The sequence below is a fragment of the Indicator indicator genome, chromosome 30 (genome assembly GCF_027791375.1).
Source record: "Indicator indicator isolate 239-I01 chromosome 30, UM_Iind_1.1, whole genome shotgun sequence".
NCBI classification, from domain to species: domain Eukaryota; kingdom Metazoa; phylum Chordata; class Aves; order Piciformes; family Indicatoridae; genus Indicator; species Indicator indicator.
This window is the reverse complement of record NC_072039.1, coordinates 7,058,337-7,073,361: the sequence shown is the minus strand read 5'-3', so window position 1 is coordinate 7,073,361 and position 15,025 is coordinate 7,058,337. Positions and strand designations below refer to the sequence as shown.

Sequence of the window (15,025 nt, the reverse complement as noted above, 5' to 3'; positions counted from 1 at the left end):
CACACAGCCTGATCACTCCTGATAACCAAGTTGCTTCATGTCAGACTTGTTAGAAAGAGGGAAGTGGTGCAGCTGAGACAGAATCTTTCCTGTGACATCTCAGAGCATAAACCAGCTCAAGCTGATCAGTCACCACACAGAGAGTCAGGCACCATGCTCATCAAAATGTGAGCTAGAGAGGAAAGTGGTCACTAATTAAATCAGAGTTTATACTGATACAGAGGAAGGCAGATATGTATTTAGCTTTTGCTGTGGATGGAAATGCATCTTGGTAAAGAAACTCTGTGTGCTCAGTGCATTTCTTTGTGATATGACTCCACACTGCCCTGCAGCTTTGCTTGTTTCTGGCTGATTTGCTATGGAGCATGAACCACAACCCAGAAAGTGCTTTCTGCAAACACTTGCCAAAAGCACAACACAAGGAAAAGGGTTTTGCAGGTGAAAGTACCAAAATTGGCGTAGCTGCAGGTGCAGAACTGTTGGAAAGTTGTGCATAAAAGGAGGCAATTTCCAAGCAGGTGTTTGCACTTACAACATACAAATTAAGATAGATGCATCCTGCACTGAAGTTTCTATAAATGGAGTTAAATCTAGAGACATGTCTAAATATGTAGCAATTTTAAGCAATCTTAGGCTAAGGAACAAGTTTGTTAATGATTTCTTCTTTTTTTTTTTTTTTCTTTTTAATGCAACTTTTATTTTAGGAACAGAATGGAACAGAAATGTGAAAGCACCAGAGACAGAGTGCAGGACAACTCTTTTTCTTGGGTTTCTATAGAGAAATTCTGCACCAATACAAATCGTCAAATCACATTATTTGACAAAAGAAAAACTGACTTTTTCACTATTACCTCAGCTGTGTTATTTCTGGTGATTTTTCATTAGTTAAACTGATCATTAGCTATTTTTTCTTTTAATCTGTGAAAGCAGGTGCATGGAATTACTCCCTGATATGGTTATTTATTTGGGTTTCTTACTTGGATTTGCTTTAAATGTAAGACCTCCTGAACAGTAACCAAACATTTAAGTATCCAGTTTTTATTTAGCTATGCATGGGATTCAGGCATTGTTGTTTTCTGCAGCTATCACCTCCTGTATACTCTGGAACTAGCCTTAAATTTTGGTCTCATTTTCTTTTCTTTTCTTTTTTTTTTTTTTCCCTGTGAGAGTCTATTATTTTAGTTATTTAGTAGCTCCTAGCAGATGAGAGATTCATGCTTCATTTATCTGATGGTCATTACTCCATGCTAACAGCACAAAGATGTTTGGTAATAGATAACTAAGGGTATTTTAATAAGTGGCTGCAAACCTTAATGCAGTGCTCTCAAACAGCTATGTGTTTGCACGACACATATCCACGGTTGCCTGTTTTATCTGCCAGCTTTTTGGTGCTTTTTAACTCAAACAGCATGAAATAGCGTTTAGATAGTATCTTAAATGAACTGTTTCTCTGTGCCCCAATCCTTGTTTTCCATATCAAAATCCATCTGTCTGAGGTAGTTTCTCACTCCAGGTAATTTTCTTGCTGCACGGGTTATTTCTCTACTGAAATGAGGACAGGAATAAGGAATGAACATGTGCTTTTCTGCATACTTATCTGCACAATCAGCTAAAAATAATCTAGATATTCAGCCAAATGAGAGCATTTTGATTGTTTCCCCATAGGTGTCCAAATTTTACCCAAATACTCTCCCAGAACCCTCCACAAATTGAGTGCCTTCAGACTCCACCAGCTCTGTAGCTGCTCTCTGCCTTTGTCAAGCTGTCTCTTTCCATTTACATTCCCCATTTGAACTCTCTGAATGTGTACTCAATCACACACTGATAGCATGCATGAGCCACTAGACACTGTCAAAATTCAGAGAAAGGCAGTCCCTGAAGACACAGTTTGCTATTTCTCCTGAAAGCCTCTTGCTTCTTGCCTACTTCAGTATTTTTGCTGTCACCACAGATGGGAGATTTCTGTACAGAAGTTTTTCAGTGGGCTCAGCCTGTGCCAAATTGTTCTTTCTAGCTCTGTGTTTTCATGTTGACTTGGATGTGGTACTTATCTGCTTACAGCAGTGTTACTGCTCCTTTTATTTGTGCTAGCAAAGAGGGTTTTTTTCGTATTTCAGCTCCTAGCCTTCCTCCCTGACACACACACACTGTCTTGAAGGAAAGAAAAGCAAAACACTGAGAGAAGAGCCAGAAAGAGAAAAGAAAGATCAGGGAAAATGCCTAGTTAGTCACTCCATGAAGAAAAAGAAGCTGCATCAGCTCTTCTCTGACCTTTTTTCTCCTTAGCCCTTCAGGACTTCACCTTGCTCTTTGTGGCAATTCCCAATTACAGATCAGGCCTTCAAAAAGGATACCAAAGTGGCAAGGGATACCACATGAAACTGGGACTATTCTTTCTGACCTTGTTCAACTGCTGCACCCCCTGGGTAAGGCACATCCACACAGCAGCTGTGACATTTTCCATCCTCTCCTGGAGTAAGCAACAAGAGAACATGGGGACACTTCTGGCTTAGAAGATGTGTCTTCCAGTAGAGCTGAGGATCACAGTTAAACCAGGACAGGGAATTTTTCTCAGTATTGGGCTGGGGTATTTTGTGCAAGGTTGCAGCCTGGATCCAGAGTTAGTACTGATGCAAATCCAGGTCTGGCTACTTTGATCTTGTCTCTCTTCTGAATTCATTGGGGTTTGGATTCCAAACATGATCCAGCTTTATCAACATCATTCTCCCTTCCTTTGGCTCACCATGCCACTTCCAATCTGAGGTCCTGTATGCTGACAACCATATATATCAATCCCTGAACTACTTCACCTTAGAATTCCAAAGTCCTAAAGTTGTCTATAAGCAGGGAATGGTTCTTTCATAAAGTGCTTCCCAGCTGCTTTTGTAGAATATTATGAGAAAGATTTTTAAAGAAACCCCAAAAAAAAGCCTCTTTGTTTTAGGTGGGAGATGTTCTTTCTCTGGAAAAGATGCTTCCTGGCTAATTATAATCCAGAGCAATTTACCCAGTTAAAGGCTTCTACATTTGGCCAGCTGCATTTTTCTTTAGAAATGCACTGACAACCCATCCAAGGTGAAAGCCAGCCAGACATCTGACTGCCACTGCCCACTTTAGGTGGAAAAACTCTTTTATTAGAAACTGCAGAGCATGTTGTTGGGCAGGAGAGAGCAGGGTGGAGAGGTTTAGTCCCTGGTTGTCATTCTCTAGGTGTGACCACAATGCTGCAATCTCTGGAACGCAGCTGAACAGAAAGGATGAGGAATGTCCCTGCCAGGAGCTGTGATTTGTTTCTCCAGGAATGTTGCCACCTGCAGCAGTTAAACTTCCTCTCTAATATGATTTAAACAAAAGGGTATTTTCCCCCAGAAACTGCCAGATCATTGTTTCCTCCAAGTGCCTCTGACAGGCAGGAAAATTAATGCAATAAGGAGTCCTCAAATGGGGTGTTGTGGTTGTCCTGAAAGCAGGTGAGGGATGCTGTGCATAGCTTGACAAAATTAAGTAAGCCTGGCAACTCCATCAACAGTTCCCCTGGCTCATCCATTGACTGTCATTAAAGGAGAGGAAGCTGTGTCTAATCTCTGTGCTACCATCCACCTTCACTGCTTTGTTGGACAGAAAACAAAACACAGCCATAAGACCACTGCTGGATGCAGTGGTCATTCCACACACCACCAGCTTGACTTCCCAACCAACCCCAATGCTTCTGTTACATGCCAGAAGATAAGAACACCACTGTATAGGCCCATGAGGTTGTGGTTTGTTTTTTTTTTCCACCAAGCCTTTTCTAAAGTTTACTGAAGTTTCTTTAGGATCTCCCTGAAAACAAAGCCTTTCTGTCACCAGCAACTCCTGCTGAGATATGCTCATGGCCAAAGAACAACAGCTTTCATAGTTAAGAAAACACAGCTACAGAGAGCACACTTCACCCACCAAAGGGCAGAGAATGCTCCATGCTGTGTGTAGGACATGTCCTCTTTGAGCACATTGTGATGGGCAGTGAGGAGGCTGCTTTAGGAGCATATTATCCATCCTCTCAGGACACCCTGCAAAATACCTTGGGAAAGATCTTACCTGTTCAGTGATGAAGGAGCTTGAAAAAGTGACAGCTGACCAAAAGAAGATCCCACAGCTGAGAATGATCTTCCTGTTGAAACGGTCACCAAGGTAACCAAAGATAGGTGCTGCCACCATGAAGCTACAGATGAAAACTGCAGAGGAGAGAAAAAGGAAAGGAACATTTCATAAACATCAGGCCAAGAACATGAAAACTAATTTTCTGCAAGCCAAATCCCCTCGAGAGCAGTTCCATTTAATTAGAGATTCTGCAGCCCTGCCTTACAGAGTTGTGCAGTCTGATAGGCTCTCAGAAGTCAGTGTTTTCTTAATCAAAGAGATTTTTCATTCCCAAAGAAACTTCAGACAAGCAAACTCATATTGTATTTGAAAGCACCAGTCCTTCACAGCCTGCTGTGAGATCAGAATCTGGGGATGGGCAGAACCAGGACAGAATAAATTAAGAGTTTCTGCCTAAAAGTCACTGGGAAGGTGAAGTGAAGGTTGGGAGGAATGTCAAGCAAACAGTAAGCAAGTTAAGGGCTCCTTGTAGGCTCTTGTAGCAGAGATCAGAGAACCAGGCTACAGGAACTGAAGTCCCTTTAGCCTTTCTAGCAGTATTTTAAAGCAACCATGAAACAGTGAGGAAATTCAGTCAACACTGCATCACTACATCATCCTACTAGCCCCAGCCCTATAGTCAGACAGAAAACTCCTGTCTCCTCATTAGGTCCTCTCACCAGCACTGAACTTGAATTTAAATCCATCAATCAGCAACAGTTTCACCAAAACAAGGACTTTTAACCTGCAAAGCCCTAAAAAGCCAGGAACGTCCTCATCTGAAATCGTCATCTTTCCCCTTTGCTTCCCATTTAAAAACCCCCAAAGCGTTTACCTCAGACCTTCTGTTGTGTAGGAATGAGGCTCCTGATAGAATAACCTCTGCAAAATCCTCTCAACTTCAGAGTTCACTCCTCCAGCCTAGCATGAAACAATCTGGCCAGGGACACCACTGCAAGCATCTGAGATGAGGCACTCACCACACTCATGATTCATTTGGAACTTGGCAGAAACTGCCAGGTTTTAAGCTGATTTGTACCTGGCTTTTGTCTGTCCACATTAGAGATTTGGATGAGAGCAGCTACATGGATTTTACTGTCAGGTAGTATAAACTTTTTGACTTTCACCAACTGTCTTGGATTCAGCAAAGGCAGAAGGATCTGGGGGGAGGGACACCAGAATACCTGGAGCTCCCTCCTTAGTCACAGAGTTATGACTGTCATTAATTATTGGGTAGTTCTTGGAAGGCAGGATGGGCTTTTGGCACTGAGTAACCCCAACCATCTACTTTAACTGCACAGAAGTGGGGGAACAGGAGGAAAAAAGGTATGAGGAGAGGACACACAACCCCTTTGGTTGGAAGGTGTGGGTAGAATTCAAGTGGTGAAGACCCAAACGATGAATTTTTCATGGATGATGATATCTGAGAGCTCAAAAACGTGCAGAATGCTGAGCTATGAAATTATCTAAATGTCTCCCCTTTTTCAGGGGATTAAGATGTCAAAGCTGCTTTATAAATAATACATGTCCATTTGCAGCCACCTTTGGTGAGCCACACGACTGTGTGTGTATCACTTTTGCACAGTGATGTTTGACTGGAATTACACATTGACTCTTTTTTTTTCCTCCCCCCTCACAATGAGAGCAAAATAAATGGAGAGGATAGAGAAAGGTTAAGACATGAGAAGAAGCACAGGCACCATCACATCACACAGCCTTCAGCAGTGATGCTGTGAGTGATGCTGCTGTTCATCTCTAGCACATGAACCCCATTGACAGACAACACTCAGCCCTTGCATCTCTATCCCCAGATCTTTGTGCAAACACAACCTGTTGGACACAACTATGAGCACTTAGGCAGTGTTTCATACAATCACAGAATCAGTCAGGGTTGGAAGGGACCACAAGGATCAGCCAGTTCCAACCCCTCTGCCATGGGCAGGGACACCTCACACTAGATCAGGCTGGCCAGAGCCTCATCCAGCCTGGCCTTAAACACCTCCAGGGAATGGGCCTCAACCACCTCCCTGTGCAACCCATTCCAGGCTCTCACCACTCTCATGGCGAAGAACTTCCTCACGTCCAGCCTGAATCTCCCCACTTCCAGCTTTGTTCCATTCCCCCCAGTCCTATCACTACCTGATAGTCTAAAAAGTCCCTCCCCAGCTTTCTTGTAGCCCCCTTCAGATACTGGAAAGCCACAATAAGGTCACCTTGGAGCCTTCTCTTCTCCAGACTGAACACCCCAACTCTTTCAGCTGTGTGTAGGACATGTTTCCACCTCTTGTGTTCTTCAGGGAAGCTGCACCCCACTCTGAATCATGGCTTAGCACTGCTATGGGTTGGATTAGATCCTCCCCAGCAACATTTTTTTTAATTTTTTTTTCCTGAAATCTGCCCCAGAGAGCAAATCTCACCACACTCCTGCCCCCACATGAGTCTGAGTGGTTGATACCTTTCAGGAAGCCCAAGCTGATACCTTCCAGGAAGCAGCACATCCCTGAAACCCATTGATCTCTAGTGAGCTGGGCTCTAGTAGACCAGAAGTGGCTTATGTATCTCTACTTTCCACAAGTACATCTGCACTGGCCCCAGTCCAGCAAGGCACTTAAGTACATGCTTATATTAAGCACTTCAGAGTAATCAATTCCACGATTAAATGCTTTCCTAAATTAACACCAAAGCTCAGCACCTTGCAAAGCTTCTGCAGCAACCTGGGGGCACAGAGGGTGTGGGAATGAGAAGCAGAAAATGACTCTGACTCGTCCAGAGCAGTGTGCCCATTGCAATTTGACTTTACCCTTGGAAGGACACTGAAATTCATTCATCTCAGAATCAGATATTCTGCTATTTTTACAATGTAAAAAGACATGAAGCTAAAAAAGCTTCTAAGGGGGAAAAAAAAACCTCAGAACCATCAAGCCAGCATTTCACCATTTCAAAGACCAAATAACCTGATTAATGCAGCTTTGAGACACAGAGGGTGTGATCCAAAATTCACATTCATCAGTGGGATTATTAGCTTCAATGACCTCTGGATCATAAAATGCAAAGTCATAAATGCAATATAAATGCAAAAGTAATTTGGGTAAAACCAGGGGGAAAGCACAAACCTCCTCTTTCCAATAAAACAAACTAAAAAAGCCCAAACAAACAAACAAAAAAGATTGCCCAGTACCTTTCCAACACCACACATCCTGCTGTTACTCAAATCCCTTTGGAGGATTTATTTTTGGAAGGTTCTGAACTGAGCTGTGAGCTTTGTCAGCGGTAAGCAGCTGACTTGACAGCTCCACAAGGTGTAAAGTGAAAGGACAATGCAATCTAATAAATAAAAGGTAATGGAACACAGCTGTCATAATAATAAATGCAATTCGTATCAGGGTATTTATGACCCAAATATGCATCAGGGCATTGATTGACTCAAATAAATGCAGAATGTGATGGCTGTGTGGTCTGTCACAAGGATCTGCCTGTTACAGGCATCGCCCATGGATCAATTTTGGCAATTACTCTTGCAAATGACAGATGAGACTCCTGAACAACAGGCTGGGCTGGCAGGATGGAGGTGAATGAAGCCAGGGCATGTCAGCAGGTGGGATGGAAACCTGAGCTACTCTAGACCAGAAGTTGAGGTGCTGCAACAACTAAACACTCATCCAGGAGATAGAAAACTGCCAGCACCTTCAGAGTAGAGAGAAAGGTGCAGAACCAAGATTAATTTGTAGAGAAAGATGCCTGCAGCATAAGGCAGAGGGATGTACTCCAGGAAAGGAGCCTGGCCCTTGTACTGGCCTCTTCCTCTCTCTCTCCCCTCCTCTCTTCCACAGCATTTTCTGCTCCTTGCACTCACCCACTCCCCCGTTAATATCCAAGGGGCACCACAGCAGCTGCAGCTTTGGCTGAACCCACTGCCACCAATCTTTTCTATTGGGAGAGTGCTGTGACAGAGGCTGGCATCTCATTTGCCTCTTCCCAATCAACAGCTCCTCTTCCCATCTGCACTCAAAGCCACCTGAGTATTACCAACTCTTGAAGAGATGTACAGAGAAGCTCAGGGCAGAGTTAGAAATCAACTGGGACTTGGAATGAGCTGCTGCAAAGGCAGAGATGTCATCTGGAGCAGCTGTGGGCAGGTATCACTATGTCACTCACCATTATGCATGCAGCATAGCTAATTTCTCTGGGTAAATGATCTCCAGCAGTGCCAGAAGTGGCTCAGCCCCAGCACAGGGTGGAGCTGAGATAATTTGCTCCTGCAGAAACCTATCTTTTGAGCAAAGGGTGAATCAACAGGCATATGATGAATGCCATCCCAGGAGGGAGGTTCTCTCAAGTCCAGGTATTTCCAAAATGAGATCCCACTTGGCATTAAACCTCCCTTTGTGGCTTGGCTGCCGAAACGCCGACTGCGGTGAGAACGCAGGAAGAGGCCAGTTGCCCAAACAGGATGGCTTGGGGTCTATTTCTGCCTCTGAGTGCCTGTCCCACCCTGTACAGGTGCACAAGCACTTTCACAGCCAGCACTGGACAGCTTTTCCTGTGCCTGGCTGCAATGACAAAAATGTGCAGCACTGGGGGGAAAAAAAAATGTTTATAAAAATCTTACACTTCCCTCCCTCTCCTCTCCTCTGCCCAAACACCCACCAGGGAAGGAAAGCAGCCTCTCCTCTCCAGTCTCTGTTGCCTACTTCAGGTACTGTGCTTTCACTCATCTTTCACGGATTTATGGCCAGGGAGCTGCTCTTCAGCCCACACTTTCCCCTCTCAAGAGCTGTGTACCTGTGACAAAGTAAACCCCTAGACAGTGGAAGCAAAGGAGATGAGGGAAGAGGGAGAAACTCTAGACAAAGAAGCTCCTCCCCGTTGTAACTAGACTTCATTGCTCTTATCTTTCTCTTTGCCTCTAAACAAAAACTTGACAGCTTGACTCTGAAACAGCTCTGACCCCTTGATTCCAAAGACACTGTTGCCTCTGCCTCACTTGTCTTTTCTCATGGGGACTGATGAACCCTTTGTGTCTCAGAGAGGAGCTTCTCCTGCCAGCAGGTCATCCACACAGCACAGCCAAGAAGGGAGAGAGGCATTGACAAAGGCACAGACATAGGTTACGTTTCCTCAGTTACTGGAGGGTTGAGAGGATCACAGGCACCTCCAAGAAAAGATCTCTTCTTTCAGTTTTGACTTCAAGCACTCAGGGTTTATTTTTCTCCTGTCAGGAATAATGTTGGAAAGGTTCAGGCAAAAACAGCTTGCTCTCTCTGTGCAGGGATGCTCAAGAAGGAAAAAACCAAACAAACCAGTGGCTATCTTTGAGCTCTGAGTCAGCATGAAACCATATATGCAGGTCTAATTGAGTGCTGACAATGTGTTTGGAAGGCAAACCCAGACAGCCTCTGCCTCAAGGGACTGGCAATCCACTTAGGCACAGCAAAGAACTATGTGCTGTGAGGTTGTTAATATTTTCCCAACAACAAATTTCCAAACAATGAGAACACCTAAACACACAGCTGGCTCTGGATGGGATAATTTGTGGGTGTGTACAAGCACAATCCTGCTCTTCCTGCACGAGGCACTGCCCTGCTGGGACTTGGTTGAGCCTCTTCTGCTCCAGGGACTACTTTAGGATGAGAAGAAATGGCCTTGAGTTGCACCAGAGAAGGTTTAGGTTGGATATCAGGAAAAAATTGCTTTCCTGAAAGAGTGGTCAGGCATTGGAACAGGCTGCCCAGGGAGGTGGTGGAGTCATCATCTCTGGAGGTGTTCAGAGAACATGCAGACATGGCATTTTGGGACATGCTTAGTGGGCATGTTGGTGTTGGACTGACAGTTGGACTTGATGGTCTTAGAGGTCTTTTCCAACCTTAATGATCCATGCTCTTGGGTTGTGAACACAGGAGTTCCTCAGGCTGCTTACAGGACCATCTACCTACAATGGTGAGGTGACTCTCCACAGCCCAACCAACCCCTCTCTTTTTGTGTTTTTTTGCAAGGCTTCTTGTTTTTTACATTTTTCATTACAGCCTTGTGCTACAATATCACTACTCAGCACACACATACACAGCACTCTCAATCACAGTAAGGCCTGGAGCAATTTAGAAAGGAAGTTAAACACCATTCAATTCTACTTCAGGGCTAAGGAAATTAAGACACAGGACTCGCCCAGGATGAACTACAGAAGCCTTGAACCAATGCAGGTTCAGGATGAACTACAGAAGCCTTGAACCAATGCAGGTCTTCCAGCTTCAGCAGTGTCCTGTTTACAGGACCATGTCTATGCTAAAGGTATTTCTTAAGGTCTACAATCACAATTAAAAGCTTTTTCTTTTTTCTTACAGCACCACACAAGCCAAACAAGAACAAAGATCCTTTCATGCTACTCAACCATTGAACCTAAGAGATCAGACACAACACGGTGCTGTGACCAAAGTAAAAGTGATACCTGACCACAGGATGATCCAAGGCCCTGGGAAATCTCAGCAAAGTGGTTTAAAACATCCATCCTTTGATGCAGTTGAATTCTCACATCACATCTGCTTGTGCAAAACATCACCCTTTAAATCCTCATCACAGACTCTACTGTAGGGAGGCTATCACATCACACTCTCTGCATGGACTTTGGTTTACTTGACTTCTGATTCAACAGCCAACAGCTGGATTGTGTTGCTGTTGTGTTGCTTGCCAAGTGCAAACACAAGCTCACTGGGTTCCAGGCAAGCAGGCAGACCAGAAGTTTCTGACAGGTGTAAGGAGCTCTGAAACACACCACCAGTTCTGTGTGTCACACAAAACTGTCACATACTGACAGCATCAAACACAGGAGCACTTCAACAAAGGCTTGAGGACACCCCAGATCTATTGGCCTGAAGTATACAAATGTTTGGTGTGCATGTGGCCTGGAATGGCTTTCCCAGAGCAGAGCACAGCACAAGATGAACTGGAGAATTTCATAAATGCTTCCCTCTTGTGTGCTTGTGTCCTCAGCAAATTAATGAGGAGAAAAGCAGTGCTTTAAGAGGTGTGGACCTCATTACTCACACTGTTTGCATTCCCTAGCATCTCTCTGTCTGGCAGGACACTCTGGGTTGCATTTCCCTCACTGCAGATGCCACTCATCAGTATTCAAGCTCCAAGTCTGTCTTCTCCATAAGGGAGCATGTTGCACCACGAGGTGCCAGTTTCCTCCTTAGAGCAAACTGCTAGAAAACATAAACAACATGTTTAGGATGGGTAGATACAGAGCCAGCTGACATACACATTTGCACTGAGAAGAAGGCTGCTGTCCCATACCGCTCAGTTCCATTTGCTGTGACAGGGTCAGAGCCTGGTTACAAAAACAGACTTCTGAAGACAGACAAAGACTTTTCCTGGCAAAGTCATGATTGACTCAACAATACACAAGATGCAGCCCTGGGAAGAGTTCAGCACTGATAATTCCACCCCTTTTCCTCACTGCAGAAACTAGATTCTTCCAAGATTTAGCCCTTGCATTCCCAGCAAAGGATATCCTGAAGCTTTGCTTTGTTCACCTTAGTCAACGAGAACAATATTATCAGTGGGAATTGCTGGGAAATCCACTCCTTGGAAACAGAAGGTCAGATAAGAATAGCCAGAAAATCAGTTCAATAACACACAAGTGCCACCTGAGCTTTGAGAGCAACTGTGTTGGGCAAAGAACAACCACTGTGGTCAAATGTAAGTAACTGCTGTCAAAAATGCCATCTATATAACTATCTGCATATTTATCTCAGGATATCATTGATCCATACAGTGGTATGTGGTGTTACAGATGTCAGAGACATTTCACTCCATGCATTGCTTCATACAGAGGGAGAAATATTCCCTTTCAGTTCCAAATGCCAAGAGAATAGCTACCAGAGTGTAACTCTAAGAAAAGTGGAGGCTAAAAAGGGAAACAACCCTTACCCATGAGTACTGCTGCCCACAGACTGGCAGAGCCTGGAGTCCAAAGGCCATGTCAGCTCCTTGCATGAGCAGGCTCACAGACAAAAATCATTCAAATGCAAATTAAGCCATGAAATACTCAACTCAACAAATCAATCTGCAAGTACTGCTGCTTGGTCAGCAGTGGAAGCAAAACCACAGCCGTAAGACTTGAGCTGCTGCCATTTTGGTCTTCTAAAGAGCCCATTTTAAAGGCTGTTCAGAGGACATAGGACAGTTTGATCACCACCAGGGAGAGGGGACTATCACCAGTGAGCTGTTAACTGCTGGCTCTGGCACTTCTACAGCCTGCAGCCAGCACTACTACTGCTCATAACTAGAAGGCAGAGAGAGACCCAGAAGCAATGAGGTAAAATGCACTGCAGGGAACATGAACCCTGCCATAACACACACTGCTCCCATATAAACTGAAAGGAAAGACAATGTCTCCAGCTGCCTTTCCATACACCTAATCAGAGTATCTCTAGCTCCTCACTCCTATGGTCCACAGCATACCAACAATCCCTAAAGAGCAGCAGCAACACTCCTCTCTCTCAGGCCTCACAAACACCACTACAATGCTTCAAAGTTTGAAATCAGCCTTGATGTCCTGATTCAGGCAATCAGCAAGGGGAAAATAGCTTTGAGTTTAAAGCCACATTCTAAACCAGCACTCAGATTTGTCACTTATTAGAAAAAAAAAAAACAAAAATCACTTCCCAGCATTATGTCAACTGGAGCTGCATTTAAAACTTCAGCTGTTCCTATCTTGCTTATCACTAAAGCAATGCAGAAGATGGTTAGTCACAGTTACTGTTGCTCAACCATTTACCACATCTACTGAGGTTCAGTTCTATCATGCTATATTTCAATTCTTTTTCCCTCAGTGTGGAGTGGAAAAGCATTTTCCTGTGCTCTCCAGTCTCTCTGGATGTCCAGCCAATTGACTTGGAGCAGGAGCTGACTTGCCACGAGATTAAATTTTCAACAGCTGTACACAGACGACATGATTCAAAAAGAAAAGAGGCCAAACCCAAACCCACCTTCTGCTTTTCACTTTGGCAATTACAGTGATTGCATTACCATTGTTTTAAAGGGATTTGGGCAACCTGAACATCAATTAAAGCAGTTACTGTGTTCCTAGAGATCTGCTTCACAAAGCAGCGCTGCAGGCAGCAATCCAAAGGAGCGGTTCCAGAGTACAGCTTACAGTTCACTGCTTCCCTTGTGCCTAAACTGGAGCTTGCCTGATCCTGCAGTGAGCTGATTCTGGGAGGCCAGCAGATAGCCCAGTCCTGATCTTTTGCAATGAAATAAATAGTGAAATAAATTGAATGCCTTCTGTGCTTTTGCTGGGGGGATTACAATTTACACATGGGCACGTGTGAGGAGCAGCAGACACCACCTCTCCCCAGTGGTGTCTCTCCCTCTCACCTCATATCTTCACATCTAGGTCAAATCCACCATCTGGTTCATTACATGGTGGCCACAAAGAAGGGGCAGGAATGGGAGGCTGTGGCAGAGTCTTCTTTCCATGGCAGTGCCATACAAAAGGCATGCAAACTATTGCCTAAGACAGCTTTAGATTCCTGACACTTAGCAGCAGGCACTTGTCTGTCAGGGCTTCAACTTGGCTTTTGCATTTCCTGCTGTTGGGAAATGAATTGATTAGATAAGTCAAGGCAACTTTTGCTTTATAGCCACTTCCACTCTGAGCTGATTTTCTGCAAAGTGCTTGTAGTGTGTTCTGATTTAGACTCCTGACCAAAGCTGATGGAAGGAAGCCCACTTGATTCAGTGGGCATTAAAGCTGAGTTTTCTGTTTAGTCAGAACTGCTTAAAAAATCCCCAGTGGCAGCAGAGATCAGAACCTCTTTACCAGTAAACAAGTTGTAGTACTTGTAAGTTTACTGCATCCCTGTGATAGAAAAGGTTATTACTGGAAAAAGGACAGAGAGCATCAAAAAGCACTGCCAAAAGGATAGAACAGGTCCTTTTACAGTAAAACATCAAACATACAGGAAAAGGAACAACTGATGTGGGATGCAGGAGAGATCTATTACCATGAATAGATTGGAGAAGGGGAAAACCTCTCTTAGAAGTCTGTCCAGCTGGCATCAAATAAAATTGGCAGCTACAAAATTCAAAGCAAAGGAGATACTTCATGCACAAAACTTAACTAAACACTGAGATTTTACCACAGGATGCTAGGGGAGGTGAGTTTAGGATAATTCAAAACAAGATTGGACAAAGTCCTGCAAGAATACTAAATGAAGGACTGATAAGGATAATTCCTTTTGTTCAGAAAATCCTCAGCCATCATTGATATATCAGGGAACTATCACCATAATCTTGTCCTGTTCTTTTTCCCTGTGTGCTATTAATCACAACCAAAGACTAAAAAGACCTCTGGTCTGGCACAGCTACTCCAAAGTTCTTGTGAAAACCAAGCAAATTAGGAGGACAAAAGTGCACCTGCATCATTTCCACCAGCTTGATTTGGTAACATCTTACCAACACTTTACTGAGTGGCACCTAAAATGACTAAAACCAAAAGCAACTTTGTCCCTGCACATGCACTCAAGGGTGAAATAATGAAGCACTCAGTCAAGAGAAGATCTGTCCCTTGGCAGTTTCTTCTCCACTTGATGTAAGCAGCTCTGGCTGTTGGACAACTTTGCTGGTTAGCACAGTGGAGCGAAAGAGGACATCCCCCCCTTGCTGGGTGCAGCCTCAGTGCACCCACAGTTCATGACATGGGTCGGTTTGCCATTGCCCAATCAGCTGCAGGGAAACCTCATTAACTTTGCTAGCCAATTAGGATGGATTTGTATCCATTCTGGTCGATCCTGCACTAGACATGAGATCCCAGAGGTACAGAGACTGCTCGATAGCTTTGCAGTGCTGCAGCTCCATGAGTGATGCTGCTACAAGTCTGGGTTTGCTTGGCCAGGACTGAAGA

The 15,025-nt window shown here is 44.2% G+C and overlaps 1 protein-coding gene across 1 annotated transcript in view; it reads right to left on the bottom strand.

Annotated features, from left to right (window-relative positions):
- The window catches only part of SPNS2 (SPNS lysolipid transporter 2, sphingosine-1-phosphate), a 131,388-nt gene that overhangs the window by 58,827 nt on the left and 57,536 nt on the right, over positions 1–15,025 (bottom strand). Inside the window, exon 3 of the mRNA XM_054394298.1 lies at positions 4,078–4,214. Within this exon, the coding sequence (XP_054250273.1) occupies positions 4,078–4,214 (137 nt within the window). The remainder of the gene's footprint in view (positions 1–4,077; positions 4,215–15,025) is intronic.